This window comes from Oryx dammah, unplaced genomic scaffold (assembly GCF_014754425.2).
Source record: "Oryx dammah isolate SB20612 unplaced genomic scaffold, SCBI_Odam_1.1 HiC_scaffold_4, whole genome shotgun sequence".
NCBI lineage: Eukaryota > Metazoa > Chordata > Mammalia > Artiodactyla > Bovidae > Oryx > Oryx dammah.
The window spans coordinates 68,905,695-68,926,182 of NW_024070188.1; the positions used below are offsets into that span (position 1 = coordinate 68,905,695).

Consider the following 20,488-nt stretch of genomic DNA (forward strand, 5'->3'; position numbering starts at 1 on the left):
CTATTAAACAGTGGAAGTAGTAAACAGATTCAAGGGATTAGATCTGATAGACAGAATCCCTGAAGAACTATGGGCAGAGGTTCATGTACAGGAGGCAGTGATCATGACCATCCCCAAGAAAAAGAAATGCAAAAAGGCAAAATGGTTGTCTGAAGAGGCCTTACAAATAGCTGAGAAAAGAAGAGCAGTGAAAGGCAAAGGAGAAAAGAAAAGATATACCCATCTGAATGCAAAGTGCCAAAGAATAGCAAGGAGAGGTAAGAAAGCCTTCCTCAGTGATCAATGCAAAGAAATAGAGGAAAACACCAGAATGGGAAACACTAGAGATCTCTTCAAGAAAATTAGAGATACCAAGGGAACATTTCATGCAAAGATGGGCTCAATAAAGGATAGAAATGGTATGGACCTAACAGAAGCAGAAGATATTAAGAAGAGGTGGCAAGAATACACAGAACTTTACAAAAAAGATCTTTATGACCCAGATAACCACGATGGTGTGATCACTCACCTAGAGCCAGACATCCTGGAATGTGAAGTCAAGTGGTCTTTAGGAAGCATCACTATGAACAAAGCTAGTGGAGGTGAAGGGGTTCCACTTGAGCTATTTCAAATCCTAGAAGATGATGCTATGAAGGTGCTGCACTCAATATGCCAGCAAATTTGGAAAACACAGCAATGGCCACAGGACTAGAAAAGGTCAGTTTTCATTCCAATCCCAAAGAAAGGCAATGCCAAAGAATGCTGAAACTACTGCACAATTGCACTCATCTCACATGCTAGCAAAGTAATTCTCAAAATTCTCCAAGCCAGGCTTTAACAGTACATGAATGGAAAATTTCCAGATGTTCAAGCTGGATTTAAAAAAGGCAGAGGAACCAGTGATCAAATTGCCAACATCCGTTGGATCATCGAAAAAGCAAGAGAGTTCCAGAAAAATATCTACTTCTGCTTTATTGACTGTGCCAAAGCCTTTGACTGTGTGGATCACAACAAACTGGCAAATTCTTAAAGAGATGGGGATACCAGATCACCTTACCTTACCTCCTTACCTGATCACCTTACCTGACCTCCTATGCAGGTCAAGAAACAACATTAGAACTGAACATGGAACAGCAGACTGATTCCAAATCAGGAACAGAGTGTGTCAAGGCTATATATTGTCACCCTTCTTATTTAACTTATATGCAGAGTACATCATGTAAAATGCCAGGCTGGATGAAGCACAAGGTGGAATTAAGATTGCCGGGAGAAATATCAATAACCTCAGAAACACGACACCACCCTTAGGGTAGATAGCGAAGAAGAGCTAAAGAGCCTCTTGATGAAAGTGAAAGAGGAGAGTGAAAATGTTGGCTTAAAACTCAACATTCAGAAAGCTATGATCATGGCATATGGTCATGGCGAATAGATGGGGAACCTATGGAAACAATGAGAGAGGTAATAATTTTCTTGGGCTCCGAAATTCACTACAGATGGTGATTGCCGCTATGAAATTGAAAGACACTTCCTCCTTGGAAGAAAAGTTATGACCAACCTACGTAGCATATCAAGAAGCAGAGACATTACTTTGCCAACAAATGTCCGTCTAGTCAAAGCTATGGTTTTTCCAGTAGTCATGTATGGATGTGAGAGCTGGAATATAAAGGCGGCTGAGTGCTGAAGAATTGATGCTTTTGAACTGTGGTGTTGGAGAAGACTCTTGCAAGTCCCTTGGACTGCAAGGAGATCCAACCAGTGCATCCTAAAGGATATCAGTCCTGAATATTCATTGGAAGGACTGATGCTGAAACTGAAGCTCTAATACTTTGGCCCCCTGGTGCAAAGAACTGACTCCTTGGAAAAGACCCTGATGCTGGGAAAGATTGAAGGGAGGAGGAGAAGGGGACAACAGAAGATGAGATGGTTGGATGGCATCACTGACTCGATGGACATGAGTTTGAGCATGCTCCCGGATTTGGTGATGGACAGGGAAGCCTGGGCTGCTACAGTCATGGGGTTGCAAAGAGTTGGATACAACTGAGCAACGAAACTGAACTGAACTATCAAAACACGCATGCTATTTTTCACAGAACAGGTTTGGTGTTCTCTTTTTAAAAATTCTTTGCCATTATCATTATGGTTCCTTATAAAGTAGGACCTTGTTGATTATCCATTCTATGTGTAGTAGTTTGCATCTGCTAATCCCAAATTCTTAATGTGTCCCTCCACCATCTCTCCTCCCCCTTGGCAAAGACAGGTCCATTCTCTATGTCTGTATACATACACCACCAGCTCTTTAGTAGCAAGAGTAGAGGCCACGCATATCTACGTCTTGAACACTTCCAAGCTGACATTTTTTGTGCAGCTTGAGTTAAGAAACACTAATCTGTTCTATTTTGCTTTATTTTTCTTAAATGAGCAGCCAATTTTCTCTATACATTTTGCTGAATAATCCAGCTCTCCATGATCATTGGTGATACTTCCTTTATCATACACTTAAAGGCATTTCTACTTTATATTTATTTAATGTTGCTAATTCCACCTTATCACACCATCAATTTTAATCTAATACTATAGCATTTTCATTTTCAAAGCATTATAAATTTTTGAAATCCATCACAGTAAGTTTTCTCTAATTATGCTAACATTAAAACTCATACTCTTTTTCTATATTTATTCTTCCAGTAAAATTTTAGTCATTTCAATCAATTTTAGAAAAAACAGTCAATTTGAAATGTATTCTTTCATTCATTTGGATCCTTTCTGTGTCTTCAGTAGGTTTTGAAGATTTGTCTACGTCTTTCTCTCTAGGACTATCACTTGGTAGTTTTGTGCTTTTTTTTGTTTGTAGAATTGGTGTATGGTAACTTTCTTATGCACTTTCTGCACTGTGTATTTGTGTGTGTGTGTGTGTGTGTGTACACCTCGGTATATGGGTATAAAATTTATTTTCTTAGCCTTTCTTATGACACATCAGTTGTATATATGATTTTGTTTCTTCTTTTTTCAGTTATCCTATTTGCATATATGTATCTGGCTAATGTGGCAGAATTTCAAGGATGTTGTGGATTATGTTGATTGCCAATATTCATGCCATTTTTCTGATTATAAAAATTTTAGCAAGTAGTTTTTTCTTAGATTTTTTTTAATTGAGCACAGGACAGTGTTCTCTTATGTTAGAAAGTTCTTCTCTATCACATTTTTATTTTATTATTTTGTTTTCTATGCCGACTAGATTTCATTTGCTGGGAGATTGTCTCTCTTATTTGGTTTGCCCCAGCACTTGGATGCATTAATTGTTTACGTTCTTATTCATACCTCTAATTTTTGTCTTGCTTTCCTCTTCCAACCTTGGTAACCTATCCTAAAATGTTTATTTTCCCCCTTTCCTGTATATCTAGTTTTATAGGCAGTACTTGAGTATTCCTTTCTATTCTGTTCTTTTCATAGAACATCAAGGCAATGGCAAATATCCTGTGCTTACATGGTTTCAGTTATAGGTGATAATTACACCTGGTGACCAGCAAGTCCATTTGTCTACAAGAGTTCTCTATGCTGTTTTGCCTATGGATTTTTTTTTTTTTTAGTATTATTGATCTGTGGTAAAAGATAAATACCTTGAAAATAATCAGATATCTTTCTTTGATAACTCCTTTATGCCTCCTTTGCAATAAGATGAGTTTGGGAGGGAATATATCAAGTTGGAATATTAGAGACGGTAAACTTACATGCTTCTGTTTGAAATACAAACCACAGATGGGGTAAGACTTGTACTTTGAGTCCTGTGAGTCTCTGGAAGTCCATAGTCCTTCACAATTCCCTGCTGCCTCCCATATAAGCTGGCTGGATTAGAGAGGATGAGATAGTTCTTTGAATCCCATCTGAACATGGATCTTTCTGTCTTTTTTTTTTTTTTTAATATAAAATCCACAAGTATGCTTAGATTTATTGGAATTTATATTCTGTTTTGATGGTAATTATCTTTACTAAGTTTAACATTTCTATTCTCAGTCTTTAGATCTTTGGAGCAGCCTTTCTAGCAATATTTTCTATTCACACTTCACCATCTCAGAAGTCAGAATTTGTTTGCTGTGTTTTTACAAATGATACTGAAGATTATCTTAATATCTTCTCATTATGTTTTGTTTGAAGTGCTTTTATTTTTGTCATGCCCAATAGAATGTTGTTACCTTGTGGGCACTCAGCAAATATTAACTGAATTTTCAAAATGTTTTTCATGGAAGAAGGAAACATAAACATTATTTAGCAGTTAGCAATGTTAGGGACCATTTTATTGCTGTTTAAAATATTAATATTATCTTTTTATTACAAACTATTTTGTATTGTCACTAAAATTTCTGAGATCTCTTCTAAACTCCTGGTACCACTACTCTAAATAAAAAGGTCGACAGAAATGACATAGGATTCCAAGCCAAGAAGGCTTTTCCTCTTCATATTTATTTTATTTTGTTCTGGAGTCGATAAGCACTGGAGTCTGATTTTATCTCATTTCTGACGAGTTAGGTTTGAATAGAAGTCTTAGTAGTCTTTGTCTCATTGTCTAACCTGAGCTTTGCAGCTTCTCCCATCCTGCTGTGTGTTCTGATCAGTGAGACACACCAGGTTAGTTACAGCACAGAGTATATGTTAGTCTGCTGCTGCTGGCAAGTCTGCTGCTGCTGCTGCTAAGTCGCTTCAGTCGTGTCCGACTCTGTGCGACCCCATAGGCGGCAGTCTAGCGCAGCCATAATAAGAGACTGCAGATGGCCTAAACAAGAGACATTTATTTTCTCTCGGTTCTGGAGGCTGGAAGTCCAAGATCAAGGTACTAGCAGAGCTCAGTTTCTGGTGAGGCTTCTCTTTCTGGCTTGCAGGACACACCGTCTTGCTGTGTCCTTAACATGTCTTTCCTCTGTTCTCTTGCAGAGAGAGAGAGAGAGACAGACAGACAGACAGTAGCAGAGAGACAGAAAGAGACACACAGAAAGAGATTTCTTATGTCTCTTTCTCTTATTAGGCCAACAGTTCTATGCGATTAGTGACCGATATGACCTCATTTGGACTTCCCTGGTGGCTCAGATGGTAAAGAATATACCTGCAGTGCAGGAGATGTGGGTTCAATCCCTGGGTCAGGAAGATCCCCTGGAGAAGCAAATGGCAACCCACTCCAGTGTTCTTGCCTGGGAAATCCCATGGCCAGAAGAGCCTGCTGGGCCACAGTCCCTGGGGTCACAAAGAGTCAGACATGACTGAGAAACTAACACTTATGATCTCATTTAACCTTACTTACCTCCTAAACACCCTGTCTCCAAATATAGTCATGTTATGGGTTAGGGCTTCAACATATGGATTTTGGGGGGGTACACAATTCAGTCTGTAGCACAGAGTTAATAGACTGCAAAGGAATTTTGAAGTGTTTGGCCTTTAGGTTTTGTTGTAGCTGGGAGCTAAGTGTTTTGGAAATAAAATACCCTAATTTTTTCCTAAGATAATAAAGTAATTAATCATATTTTACATTTCATGATATCTAAAATGTTAAGTGTTCAAAGTTGGGTGGGTTAATATGCCTGCAGCTAATCTATCTTGATTTTTGCAGCCAGAGATACCTCTCTGTTCAGTGAGAAAGCTGCCTAGTGTGTGTGTGTCTGTGCGCGTGAATGTGAAGAGGGGAGGTATATGCAGATTGCTTTACTCTTGGTATGATGCATGTTTCTCTAAGAGGAATCATTAACAGTAATCCATTACGAAAACTGGTCTTATAGAGCAGTGAGCTGTGAATTCACTCATTTTGAGGCTTTCGGTTTAAATGAGATTTAAATTTCCTTTTTAGAAAATCGCTTCTAAACCATCCTGGAAAGTTTGGAAACCTATTTTGTTTGTTGTCCCTTAGTTATTTTGATAGGGCTATGGAGGAATGGAGACAGTTCCACTGTGACCTTAATGACCTCACACACTGGATAACAGAAGCTGAAGAGTTACTGGCTGGTACTTTTGCTCAGGATGGTGGCCTAGACTTAGAGAAGGCCAGGATACATCAGCAGGTGAGTGCTTTCTGTAAGAGGCTGGGGATGTGAAAAAATAGTCTTTCAATTTAAATTAGGAATTTAAAGAAATTTAAATAATATTTGAAAAATATCAAAACAATTTTATTTTTAAACTTTTATATTCAGAACTTATAAAATTTTATACTCAAGACTCTATCAAGGACAAAAAGATATCTGTATACCTCACCTTTATTTATTTTTTTTATTTTCTATAGTTAAACACTTAGAGATCTTATTTTTCTTTGTATCATTGATCATTATTATAAAAGTAAATTATTTTTGAGTTGTATCCGGGCAGCTGCTCATGTAAGTCTAATTCAGTCTTGGGAAAATAGAACGCAATAGCTAAATCAGTTCTGCTGACAGTAATAGGTCTTTAGAAATAATGGTTAAAATTTCAATTTACCCTTGTTGAGAATATTTTCTCTTTTATTAATTTTTAAAAATATATTTAATGTAGAAGGTTTATGAGGAGTTAGAGAATGCTTTTATTTTCTCATCAATATGTTAATACATTTTTCTTATTTTTAGAGTCATAGAGAAGTACTTAAATTTGACTTTAAAATATCCTTTCTTAATCCATTGCTTAAAAATTTACAGACCAGTGAAGCAATGTCTCAATAAAATGCACACTGAGGTGTACTTACATATGGTAGGACATAATAATATATGGGAGTAGAGGGTTTAAACAGTTTTTTAAGAGACACTTTCAAGCCCGTGTTTAGAGGATAAGGAATTCACTTTAATCAAGCATGATTGATGCTTATGTGTCAATATAAAAAGCTGTTATTTATTTTATATTATTAGGCTGTTCTCGTTTGCTGTATTTTACCTGATGACATTCATAAGAGTGGGTTAGATTTCAAAATACATTTCATTTAATCTGTTGATTGAAATGTAATTAAAGTGTTAAAAATGCCTTTTTCATATACATAAAATATCTTTCCAGGGCTTTGTTTCTCTAACACTTATATTGACACCATGCCATGGTACCTAAATGGATTCACTGCCTCAGAATAGTTTAATTTAGCAGTGGAGTTAATCTTGAATGGTTCTCTGTTACAGGAACTCGAGGAGGGGATCAGCAGCCACCAGCCGAGTTTTGCAGCACTAAACAGAACGGGGGATGGGATTGTACAGAAACTCTCCCCGACAGATGGAAGCTTCTTGAAGGACAAGCTGGCAGGTTTAAACCAACGCTGGGGTGCAATCGCTGCAGAAGTGAAGGATCGGCGACCAAGGTGATTAAGCCGTGATAACTCAAGGGCGCGGGGTGAGGGTATTTGGGCAGAACCTTTTGAGATACAAGATGATGAGTTCCAAGTTCTTTTTATCATTTGATACGAGGGGGAGGGTATGGCTACTCCAGTATTCTTGCCTAGAGAATCCCATGGACCAAGGATCCTGGCAGGCTACAGTCCTTGGGGTTGCAGAGAGTCAGACACGACTGAGTGACTAACACTTTCACTTTTTGCTCGCACATTACAAGAGTTTTGCTGACGTTTAAGACTTCCACTGTCCACGTTCTGTATTTTTGTGTTTTTCTATGTTTAAAAGGCCATCCATAGTCTAACTTTTCTACTCAGATATGTCAAAAAATCTTCATTCCTCTTTTTTTCTGACTGTTTATTATGACACAGGGACTTTGTGACAGGAATTTGAAGTAGGTGGAGGAATACTCTTGACTCTGGCTGAAGAAGGGGGTTTCAGGGCAAGCTTCTCCCTCCCTCGCTTCCTGACAGGGTCTCTGGGTCTTGATGAGGAATCTGTCTTATTGAGGAATCCTTGGTGTCTAAGGGAGCCCTGTGTCTTTTTACATCAGTGCTGTGTACATAATACAGTTCCTCATCTATATGACACAGTAAATATAATTTATTATTGTGTGTTTATGTCAGATTATGTTGCACTGCCCCACATATTAATACTAGAGTGTCTTCTGGTTGCAAACATGTTTGATTACCAGTGAATAGAATACTCAACATTGCACATATTATTTCATGTATTACTTTACCATTATTTGAAATTATGTTTGAGACAGTCAGGATTTAATGGATGATTCCTATTTTGCTGAATACATTTCATCTTGAGAGGGTGAGTTAATGATAGTTTTGTTTAAAAATCTCTGAGATATTTTTGTCTGATAATTTTAACTCTGTATATGATATACTATTTTATTGATAAACTATTGTTTTGTTAAAGGCCAATCTAATACTTTATCAAGTTCAGTATTATAGTATAACATAAAATATTGAACTTTGAGTATTTGGCTTGTAGCTACTTTTTAAAGATTTATTCTCTTTTATTGTTAAAATAATACATGCTTGTTGCAAAAAAGAGCTTTTGCCTAATTTAGAACAATTTTTATTTGTTTATTTACTTAAAATTTTTGGCTGTGCTGGGTCTTTGTTGTTCCTTGGTCAACTTTTCTCTAGTTGCAGCAAGCAGGGGCTACTCTCTAGTTGCAATGTGCAGGCTTTTTATTGTGGTGGCTTCTCTTGCAGAGCACAGGCTCTAAGGACACACGGGCCTCAGCATTTGTGGCTCATGGGTTTCAGAGTGAGAGCTCAGTATTTGTGGCACATGTACCTAGCTCCTCCATGGCATGTGGGATCTTCCTGGGCCAGGGATGGAACTCATGTTCCCTGCATTGGCAGGTGGATTCTTTACCACTGGGCCACCAGGGCAGTCCTGGCAACTGTTTATAAACTAACCTCATCTTTTATTTTGTGTGGTTTGGTAAAAGTCAAATCATAATTTGTGTGTCTTGACTGAGAGGTTGCCATGTGGCAAAGACAGCATTTGGCCTCATTTAATCCAACAACACAAGAGAAGACTTACACATGGACATCACCAGATGGTCAACACTGAAATCAGATTGATTATATTCTTTGCAGCCAAAGATGGAGAAGCTCTATACAGTCAGCAAACACAAGACTAGGAGCTGACTGTGGCTCAGATCATGAATTCCTTATTGCCAAATTCAGACTTAAATTGAAGAAAGTAGGGAAAACCACTAGACCATTCAGGTATGACCTAAATCCAATTCCTTATGATTATACAGTGGAAATGAGAAATAGATTTAAGGGACTAGATCTGATAGACAGAGAACCTGATGAACTATGGACTGAGGTTCGTGACATGGTACAGGAGACAGGGATGAAGACCATACCCAAGAAAAAGAAATGCGAAAAAGCAAAATGGCTGCCTGAGGAGGCCTTACAAATAGCTGTGAAAAGAAGAGAAGCGAAAACCAAAGGACAAAAGGAAAGCTATAAGCATCTGAATGCAGAGTTCCAAAGAATAGCAAGGAGAGATAAGAAAGCCTTGCTCAGCAATCAGTGCAAAGAAATAGAGGAAAACACCAGAATTGGAAAGACTAGAGATCTCTTCAAGAAAATTAAAGATACCAAGGGAACATTTCATGCAAAGATGGGCTTGATAAAGGGCAGAAATGGTATGGACCTAACAAAAGCAGAAGATATTAAGAAGAGGTGGCAAGAATACACAGAAGAACTGTACAAAAAAGATCTTCATGACCCAGATAATCACAGTGGTGTGATTACTCACCTAGAGCCAGACATCCTGGAATGTGAAGTCAAGTGGGCCTTAGGAAGCATCACTACGAACAAAGCTAGAGGAGGTGATGGAATTCCAGTTGAGCTATTTCAAATCCTGAAAGATGATGCTGTGAAAGTGCTGCACTCAATATGCAAACAAATTTGGAAAACTCAGCAGTGGCCACAGGACTGGAAAAGGTCAGTGTTCATTCCAATCCCAAAGAAAGGCAATGCCGAAGAATGCTGAAACTACTGCACAATTGCACTCATCTCACATGCTAGTAAAGTAATGCTCAAAATTCTCCAAGCCAGGCTTCAGCAATACGTGAACTGTGAACTTCCAGATATTCAAGCTGGTTTTAGAAAAGGCAGAGGAACCGGAGATCAAATTGCCGACATCCACTGGATCATGGAAAAAGCAAGAAAATTCAGAAAAACATCTATTTCTGCTTTGTTGACTGTGCCAAAGCCTTTGACTGTGTGGATCACAAGAAACTGCGAAGAATTCTAAAAGAGATGGGAATCCCAGACCACCTGACCTTCCTCTTGAGAAACCTATACGCAGGTCAGGAAGCAACAGTTAGAACTGGACATGGAACAACAGACTCGTTGCAAATAGGAAAAGGAGTACGTCAAGGCTGTATATTATCACCCTGCTTATTTAACTTCTGTGCAGAGTACATCATGAGAAACGCTGGGCTGGAAGAAGCACAAGCTGGAATCAAGATTGCTGGGAGAAAATATCAATCACCTCAGATATGCAGATGATGCCACCCTTATGGCAGAAAGTGAAGAGGAACTAAAAAGCCTCTTGATAAAAGTGAAAGAGGAGAGTGAAAAAGTTGGCCTAAAGCTCAACATTCAGAAAACGAAGATCATGGCATCTGGTCCCATCACTTCATGGGAAATATATGAGAAAACAGTGGAAACAGTGTCAGACTTTATTTTGGGGGGCTCCAAAATCACTGCAGATGGTGGCTGCAGCCATGAAGTTAAAAGACGCTTACTCCTTGGAAGAAAAGTTATGACCAACCTAGATAGCATGTTGAACAGCAGAGACATTACTTTGCCAACAAAGGTCCGTCTAGTCAAGGCTATGGTTTTTCCAGTGGTCACATATGGATGTGAGAGTTGGACTGTGAAGAAAGCTGAGCGCCAAAGAATTGATGCTTTTGAACTGTGGTGTTAGAAAAGACTCTTGAGAGTCCCTTGGACTGCAAGGAGATCCAACCAGTATTGCTGTTTTGCCAATGATTGATTAAATGATTTGATCTGTATTTATGAACTTTGTGTTTAGCACAGGGGATACAAGTATGACTGAAGAACTCAGAGGGACTCTGATGAAGAAAATGTTTAAATAAAAAAGTAATCTGGTGTGATTAAAGGGTACATTATTATTATAAGAAAATAGTGTGTTGTCATAGGCTCAGGGGTAATGGGCTGTGGAATTCAGATATTCAGGGGAGGGATCCATAAGCTGATATTGAAGCATTTATAGCAATTTCCTATAAATTCTTCTTAGGGGTGGTCTTGAAGGGAAAAGGTACAGAACAGGCAAGGTGGGAGGCATGAAATAGTGTGGCTGAGTAAAAAATCTGTGAAGGTTAGATGGTGAGAAGGGCTCTGGAGACCAGGAGCAGGGTGGGGAGTCCCATAGGATTTTATGTATCATGCTAATGAGTTGGCACTGCCAGGAGATCAAACAAGTCAATCCTAGAGGAAATCAGTCCTGAATATTCACTGGAAGGACTGATGCTGAAGCTGAAGCTCCAATACTTTGGCCAACTGATGCGAATAGCTGACTCATTTGAAAAGACCCTGATGCTGGGAAAGATTGAAGGCAGGAGGAGAAGGGGACAACAGAGGATGAGATGGTTGGATGGCATTACCAACTTGATGGACATGAGTTTGAGCAAGCCCTGGGAGCTGGTGATAGGCAGGGAAGCCTGGCCTGCTGCAGTCTATGGGGTCACAAATAGTCAGACACGACTGAGCAACTCAACTAAAGTGAATGAGTTGGCAGGGAGAGTCCCTCAAGCTTGAAAATGATCTCTTCCAGGTCTTGTTAAGAAAAAAAATGTACTTGCTGGTATGGTATTAGCAATAACTGTAGAAATTTCCCTAATCAATTTCAAATGGATCTCTGTGGATATGATAATTATTGCTTCTGGGACTGACATGGTGAAGCTAAAAGATGCTCGGCTCATTTTTTTCTGAGAAGCAGAAAGAATAATGAATCTCCTCTCGAGCATCTTGTATTTTAACTAAAGCAGTATTTGTTTTCATAAATTCACATTAACTTTAGGTTTGAATTTGTCTTAACTTGGGGCCACCTTGCAATTTTATGGGCTTATTATGTGTACTGTTATTACTCATTGAGAAATAGCACACAGCTCAATTTATTTTTGTATTGAGTGTCTGTTGTTAAATATTTGCACAGTTCAGCAACTTATGGTGTTATTCCTTAATGAGCAATTGTTATCTACTGTTTGAACATGAATTTATAACTTGTTTTTACTTAGTGATAACATTTAAAATGTAGATTATATTTAGCTAGTTTGCAGATGAAAATTTTGTGAGACTCAAATATGTCTTATTGAAATTACTTGATAATGTTAGTTTTCCTCATAGATATATTTTCAAAATACTACATTAGTAGTGATTATGAAACCCTGGAAATTTAAATTGCTACTTTTTTTGAAACACAAGGTCGATAGTAATATTTTCATTGTTTTTCCAGTTGTTATTTAAAGACTCTTCGATACAGAGGGTGAATTACCTGTTTGGGTTCTGGTAGTCTAAACAATTCATATATAGCTTTATTCATTTATTTAAATCTTGAAGCAGTGTTCTCTCCTGATGAATGCTTAAAAATGAAAACTTATGATCCTGTGGAGATTAGTCTCTAAGTCGTGTCCGACACTTGGAACGTCTTAGCCTAGCCTGCTAGGCTCCTCTGTCCATGAGATTTTCCAGGAAAGAATACCAGAGTGAGTTGCCGTTTCCTTCACCAGGGGATCTTTCCAACCCAGTGACCAAACCCTGGTCTCTTGCATGGCAGGCATATTCTTTACCGACTGAGCTGCTGGGGAAAGATGTGATTCTGTAGTGATTATCATCAATTTTTTAAAATTAAAGGTTATTTACAATGTTGTGTTAGTTTCAGGTGTACCACAAAAGTGATTCAGTTATACACATACATCTGTGTCTATTCTTTTTAGATTCTTGTCTCTTATTCGTTATTACAAAATACTAAATATAGTTCCCTGTGCTATAGAGTAGGTCCTTGTTGGTTATCTATATTATATATGGTAGTGTGTATATGTTCATCCCAAACACCTAATTTATTCCTCCCCCTTTCCTTATTAGATTTTTAAACATTAAAATACTCTCCTTCAAATATCACTGACTCTCTATTAAATATATAAGATTTATTTAGCACTTTATACGGATTGCATCATTGTGTTAGGTGTGTTTGTGATTAAAAAGAAAAAATTATAGGCATAAAAATGTAAATTCTTATTAGGGATGACATAATGTAATTCATTTAAAAAATTGCATTCTATTTTTAAGCCATCAGCTAATAGCAGGAGGTATAGAAGTGATACCACCACCAAGTTCTAAATAGCTTTCAAACTCTTTCTTAAAAATCTTGTTTGTCAAATGAGTTCTAATCATATTCTCATCTTTTGACAGATGGTTTATATAATTATAAATGTTATTCTTATAACATTAAAAGATGTAATTAAGGCAGTTCCTTTTTTATATTCATATGACTGTTTCCTTATGTCCTTTAAAACTTTGGCTTTGTTTTTCTAAACCCTTTTTTATAACTTGGTGCTATATTCAAATATAATACTTGTTTTAATGAGCTCATCAAATTCCCATTTTTCTTGTCTTTCCTAATATTTCTAAAAATTTCCCATTTTTGGTATCTTGCCTTGTTCTTGCTCTTTCTTTCCTATGAATAAAGTAGAGTAATAGTTGCCCCCTAATGTGAATGTCATATAATGATACCTTTCTATCTCCATGGAGTACTCAAAGAGAATTATGTATTTTTCCTTATTATTTTAGATAAAGACATTTTTCATGTTTTCTTTTTAAAGCCTCCATTATGCTGTACGGTGGTGTCTAGCTTTAAAAAGTCCTTTGTATTAAATTTATACATAGTTTTTATGATGAAGGAAGACAACATTTTCTAGTTTCAATATTTTTTAATTTATTGAAGGAAGAAATCTTATTCTTACATTTGCATATAACTTTTCAAAATGTATACATTACTATTAATACTCATTTAGAAGTGCATGTTAAAATAATTGATACATATTAAGATTATTTTTTTGTATGTGGCATATTTAGTCAGAATATCCAATGTAGATATATAGTGTTCTAGTTAATTGGTTAATTTTCTCAATATTTTTAAATAATTTGTCCTTTTAGGTTAAAAGGAGAAAGTAAGCAGGTGATGGAGTATAGAGAAAGACTAGATGAGATTATCTGTTGGTTAACAAAGGCTGAGAATGCTGTACAGAAAAGATCAACCACTGAACTGGAAGGAAACCTGCAAGAATTAACAGTAAGTGATTTATTTGTCTCTATATTTGCTGATGCTTTTTTGATGCATGAACATTAACACTAAAAATAAGATATTGCATGACTAAATAAGAAAAGGGGAAGAAGCTTTGTATTTATGGTAAGAGTAGTGAACTTTAAAGAGGAATATATATATATATATATATATATATATATATATTTTTTTTTTTTTAAATTTTAAAGAGCAACTGTTATTTCATCATTGCAGACGTAAGGCTTCACTCATGTAAAAGTGATGTCATGTGGGTCTAAGTATTGGACCAAAGGATTTTAGAATATTTTAAACTGTCATCATCATTTTAGAATATAATAATGCTGTGAAGTATAGTTTTTTCCTTTTGGATTTAGAAAATTATTAATTACTGATTACTATCTATAAAATGCAGAGAAGGCAATGGCAACCCACTCTAGTACTCTTGCCTGGAAAATCCTATGGGTGGAGGAGCCTGGTAGGCTGCAGTCCATGGGGTCGCGAGGAGTCGGACATGACTGAGCGACTTCACTTTTCACTTTTCACTTTCATGGATTGGAGAAGGAAATGGCAATCCATTCCAGTGTTCTTGCTGGAGAACCCCAGGGACGAGGGAGGCTGGTGAGCTGTCGTCTATGGGGTCACACAGAGTCAGACACGACTGAAGTGATTTAGCAGCAGCAGCGGCAGCATCTATAAAATGAGTTCTACAAGAAGACTCCAAGTGACTTGAGAGTTACTGCAGCTTATTATGGACTTATTGTCACAGTTGTATTAATTAAAGTTTCTTTGTTGATCTGCAACCAGCAAGAATTGTTTAAAATTGTATAGGTATACAACATATAAAAATACATAAAGGTATATAGGTATGTTATTAAGAATATACCCAAATGTCCATACATTTTTATATCCACAAATTTTATATTTTTTGTGTTAAGAATTAAAGTATTTGTAGAGCAATAAGAAAAATGTGCTCACATTTTTATTAAAAGAAATTGTGTGTGAGTATAGATACATACACATGCGTGCAGCAAGGAATATCTAAAATGATACCCACTAATCTGATTAGAGATTTTATCTAAAGGAATATGATTGAGGTATTTGGGGAAAGAAAATTTTAATACTGATGAAAAATACATGGCAAGTGCTTATTAAGTTTTCATTTCAAAATCTGACAAATATCTAATAAGCTTGTTTGTGTTTATTATAAAAATTTTAGTAGTTTTCTTGGAATATGCCTTTTGTAAACAATTTGGGCTTAGTCACAAAGGTTAGCACAGTATATTGGGATAGGTAGACATGCACGCATAAAATACTTCTGTTGTTTCTTGGGATTTTTGGCTTTTTGTTAGAATAAACACCATTTTTATGATTTATCTAAGAACAGAATATTAAGTTGTCAAGATAAATATGATATTATATGACCCTGTTAAGAGGTGCAGAGTTGGGAGTAGTAATTCATTTTTATACAGTGCATACTGGAAGTGGGAGTTCGTTCCCAAATTAGTTACAGTTTGTTAACATCAATTCAGGCTTCTTAGAAGTTTATTTTCCATTTAAGAAATTAAAGGTCCACATTTATAGGACTTTCCCATAGAGATTTCTAACACAGTTCTTGATCTTTTACTGGTATGACGACCTTTTAACCATACCTCTCTTCTGACTCCCTTAGGACTTAGCCCAGGAGATGGATGTACAAGCTGAGAAACTCAAGTGGCTAAATAGAACTGAACTGGAAATGCTTTCAGATAAAAGTCTGAGTTTACATGAAAGAGAAAAAGTTTCAGAGAGCTTAAGAACTGTAAATTCGTCATGGAATAAGGTGTGCATTAAGAATTACTGTGATACCTTTTTCATGTTTATTGATTTTGTTCTCAAAGAAGTGGGATTATGCAACTGTTTTAAGTGTACCCAAATATGGGCACATTTTACTAATGCTTACTAGTATTGATAATTATGTCTTTTTCATCTGTCATAGATGGAAGCTTATGTTCTCAAAGAATACTTATCACATGGGATTTTTTTGCATAGAAGATTTTCTATGTTATATACTATATTAAATAATGAGTGTATATTAGAATTAGGCAATAAAATGCTAATAATTATGCTCTGAAAAATGAAAGCCTTAAAATAACTTTGTGATGTTGCATGTGACTTTTCATATATATAGATTTATTTCAAATGATTTTATTCATTCAGCACATATTTAATAGGTCTCATCACTTCATGGGAAATAGATGGGGAAATAGTGGAAACAGTGTCAGACTTTATTTTTCTGGGCTCCAAAATCACTGCAGATGGTGATTGCAGCCATGAAATTAAAAGACGCTTACTCCTTGAAAAGAAAGTTATGACCAACCTAGATAGCATGTTAAAAAGCAGAGATATTACTTTGACAACAAAGGTCAGTCTAGTCAAAGTTATGGTTTTTCCAGTGGTCATGTATGGATGTGAGAGTTGGACTATAAAGAAAGCTGAGTGCTGAAGAATTGATGCTTTTGAACTGTGGTGTTGGAGAAGACTCTTGAGAGTCCCTTGGACTGCAAGGAGATCCAACCAGGCCATCCTAAGGGATATCAGTCCTGGGTGTTCATTGGAAGGACTGATGTTGAGGCTGAAACTCCAATACTTTGGCCACCTCATGCGAAGAGTTGACTCATTGGAAAAGAGTCTGGTTCTGGGAGGGATTGGGGGCAGGAGGAGAAGGGGACGACAGAAGATGAGATGGCTGGATGGCATTACCAACTCGATGGACATGAGTTTGGGTGAACTCCGGGAGTTGGTGATGGACAGGGAGGCCTGGCATGCTGCGATTCATGGGGTTGCAAAGAGTTGGACATGACTGAGCGACTGAACTGAACTGAAGTAGGTTGTAATGGTATGTGCTACCAATATGACTAAGATAAAGTCCTTTTTCTCCCACCATTGCTTCTTTTGCAGTTGAATCAGAGGTAAAGTAGTAGGTTTCTATTTATTTTGGCTTGGGTACATAGCATAATGGGGCTTCCCAAGTTTCACAGCAGTAAAGAATCCACCTGCCAGTGCAGGAGATGCAAGAGACTCAGTTTGATTCGTGGGTTGGGAAGCTCCCCTGGAGTAGGAAATGTCAACCCACTCCTGAATTCTTACCTGGAAAAGCCCACGGACAGGGCAGCCTGGCGGGCTACAGTTTGTGGTGTTGCGAAGAGTTGGACATGACTGAGCAGATGAGCATATACTCAGTAAGAAGTCTGTCTGGGAGATTGAACAGATACGTTTCTGTCTTGGTTTGGACAGGACCCATATCAATCATTTTTCTTCTTCTCCATCCTTTTAAAATGATAGCCATTCTTCTGTATCTAATGATTTAGATACTTTATTGATCCAGCCTCTCTGCTTGAGAACTAGTGTCTTGATGGGTCACTGTTACTGATGACTCACACAGCTGCATCTCTGGCCTCGCCCTCTCTCCCCATTCAGACTTCATCACAGCTGCGTGCCGAGCATCTGTACTTTGATATCTATGACATCTAATAGGCATCTGATACTAACATATAAGACGAGTGAGTACCTGACTCCACCTCCCTCTGGGGTCTTAGTTTACGTTTCCCACCTCAATTACGGGTAATCACATCCTTATTATGGTTTATGCCAAAACTCTGGACTCAGTTTTACAACATGTGAATTATATCTCAGTGAAAAACAAACGAATAAACCCTGGAGTCACCATCATCAGCTTCTCCTTCAAAATTCCTGTCTCCTTGTTGGACAGTTTGAATGGAAGGCTCCATGAGTAGATACACAATAAGGCAAATGGAGCAATTTTAACAAATGTCGATATTGAGTGGCCCATGGGTATTCCCTGGGCAATTCTTTCCTCTTTTCTTAGGCTTGTGGAATTTCATAAACTTGGCCACTTCTCACTGCCTCTGTGGCCACTAAGTTGTTTCCTGTGTGATCATCATTGCCATCATCTCTTGTGTGATTCCTGCCATGGCCACTTCATTGCCTTCCTTTTTGCCTCACTTTTCCCTTTGTCTGTCTCTTCTTAACAAAGCAACCAAAGTATTTGTTAAGAATCATTCAGGTCAAGTAAATCCCCTGGGAAAAACCCGCTAATAGTATTCTGTCTCATTCAGAGTAATGGCCAAAGTCCTGACGGTGGCTTATGAGGCTGTCGTGTTCTGGCTTCCTGTTATCTCCCTGACTTCATCTGCTGCGCTCTCTCCTTGCTGTTTTTCAGACATGTTGGCCCCGTGTCCAACATGCCAGACTCAGCTTGTGCATATTCAGTTGGAGCACATGTATTTATTTAACACAGAGGATGTCAATGGGTATTGTGTAGAATAGGGCATGCTGGTCACTTTGGGAGCACAATGCCAGACAGAGCTTCCTTTATCACAGGACTTCACATAGATTCTACACTAATTATGTGAGTTATGAGAACCTAAGACAAGCAAAAGCAAGGCTTATCATGTAGAGAATTTCAACAGACACATTTTAGGAAATACTAATCTGGAATTTTTCATTAATTCATGCTTTTATTTGCTCAATAGGATTTTACTGGGCTCTCATTTTATGCCAGGTACCATTTTAAGAACTGGAAATGTAGCCAAGAGTATGAAAATGCTTCTTAACCCAAAGAGCTCATTGTGGGGGAGACAGGTAGATGAGCAGTTATAACAAGGAGGTATCTGTGGGAATATAAAAGTGGAGAACCTACCTAACTTTGGGTGGTAGCCACGGAAGGTTTTGTGGAGTTCATATCCAAGTTAATTTACTAAAGATGAATGAGTATTAGTCAGATGCAGGATTGGAGGGAAAGACATTGCAGGGGAAAGAAGCATAAATGACAAGAGCTAGAGGAGACAGAGAGTGAAGCGGATGTCAGGGGGACAGGTGATGACTCCACTCTTGGACATATCTGAATATATACAGTTGACAGGAAGAGTATGACTGGAGATCTGTTTTGGAAAGTCATCAGTCTCTTGAAACTCCACTTGATAAATGAAGCAATTAGAAACCAGGACCCAGGGAGAGAGGCCAGGATCAAGCATAGAATATCTATCACAGAGGTGGGAATAAAACCACCATTGTAAAATATCAAGAGAATCAAGGGAGAGGCAGTATTAAATGTTGTACAGGAGCAGGCTGGCTAAGGACTGGATGACGTTCTTGATGTCAGTTGGGGGTCAGGCAAGACCGCACTGGATAGTGAAAGTGGACACAGAGGCTTAGGCATTGAGAAGGGGCAGGAAAACGACAGCAAGATCATTTAGAAGAATGCTTTCTTTTGAAAATATCATCATCCGTATTTATATACTATTCTTCTCTTTCTGTTTGGCCTGATGCTGTAGATATGCAGAGAAGTGCCTGGTGTGCTGAAGGAACGCTTCCAGGATCCCTGTTCTGTTGCTCAGATGAGAATTGCTGGTGAGATACAGTATTTTCTTTCACAAAATTTTTTATAAACATAGCAGAATTTTATGATTATGAGCATTGTATGTGAATTAGGAAAACTTATTTAAAAACACAATGCAGTTATGACTTATTATTCTGCTTTCAATCATTTGAAAAGAATGTCTTCTCTAAACACAAGATGTATTTCACTGCCTAGTATGTGCAAGGCATTTCCTCTCATGGGAAATAAGACTTTTAGCCTTTCTTGAACATAGAACCTGAGCCCCCAAAAGCTTGCTGAAGGCGAGGGGAGAGGCAAGGTGAGGATGTTGGGGGAATAGTTTTCTAGGCACATGCAGCTTTTTAGCAAATCAATGGTAAGTCATTGTGTTAGCACGTTCTGGAGATGTGTAACTAGGCACTGATGATGACTGAAAACAAAAAGTTTGGATACCCCCGGGAGAAGGAGTTGGGGATTTGGAAGAGGTGTCCATTTCAGGGAGGCTGTTTGTGGACAAATGCTGATCACTTAGATAGGGGAATGAAGAGTGTTTTCTCACTATTCATTTCCTTCTCTTTGCTGAGACTAGAGTGCAGGCTACTGCCCCATAACCACTGTGACCTCTGCTAATTAATCACTGCTTTGCAAGCTCTCTGAACCACCTTGGCCGGCTCTCCTGCTGTTGAGTCACCAGGCAGAACCTCAAATGTGGTTAACCCTGTCTGCTTCCTGTGTGCCATCTGCTGCCTCTTCCCTTCCTCCTCTGTCCTCCTGCTCTTCCTCCTGCTCCTTCTACCCTTCCTCCTCCTCTCTTCTCACTACTCCCCCTCTTCTTTCTCCTGTTCCCCTTCTGGAGTCAGAAACTGATGAGTGACAAGACTTTTTTTTTCTTCTTTTTTTTGGAAGCTTGTTCCGGGCCAAGTTTGTATTCAGTTTTTAATTGTATTTCCCAATACCTTGAACA

The 20,488-nt window shown here is 37.9% G+C and overlaps 1 protein-coding gene across 12 annotated transcripts in view; it reads left to right on the forward strand.

Moving 5' to 3' along the window:
• Positions 1 to 20,488, forward strand: part of UTRN (utrophin) — a 547,129-nt gene that overhangs the window by 234,241 nt on the left and 292,400 nt on the right. For all 12 annotated transcript variants that reach the window (XM_040238622.1, XM_040238626.1, XM_040238624.1 and 9 more), the window contains 5 exons: positions 5,870 to 6,020; positions 7,089 to 7,264; positions 14,021 to 14,156; positions 15,817 to 15,966; positions 19,481 to 19,556. In XM_040238622.1, coding sequence (XP_040094556.1) covers positions 5,870 to 6,020; positions 7,089 to 7,264; positions 14,021 to 14,156; positions 15,817 to 15,966; positions 19,481 to 19,556 — 689 coding nt within the window. The remainder of the gene's footprint in view (positions 1 to 5,869; positions 6,021 to 7,088; positions 7,265 to 14,020; positions 14,157 to 15,816; positions 15,967 to 19,480; positions 19,557 to 20,488) is intronic.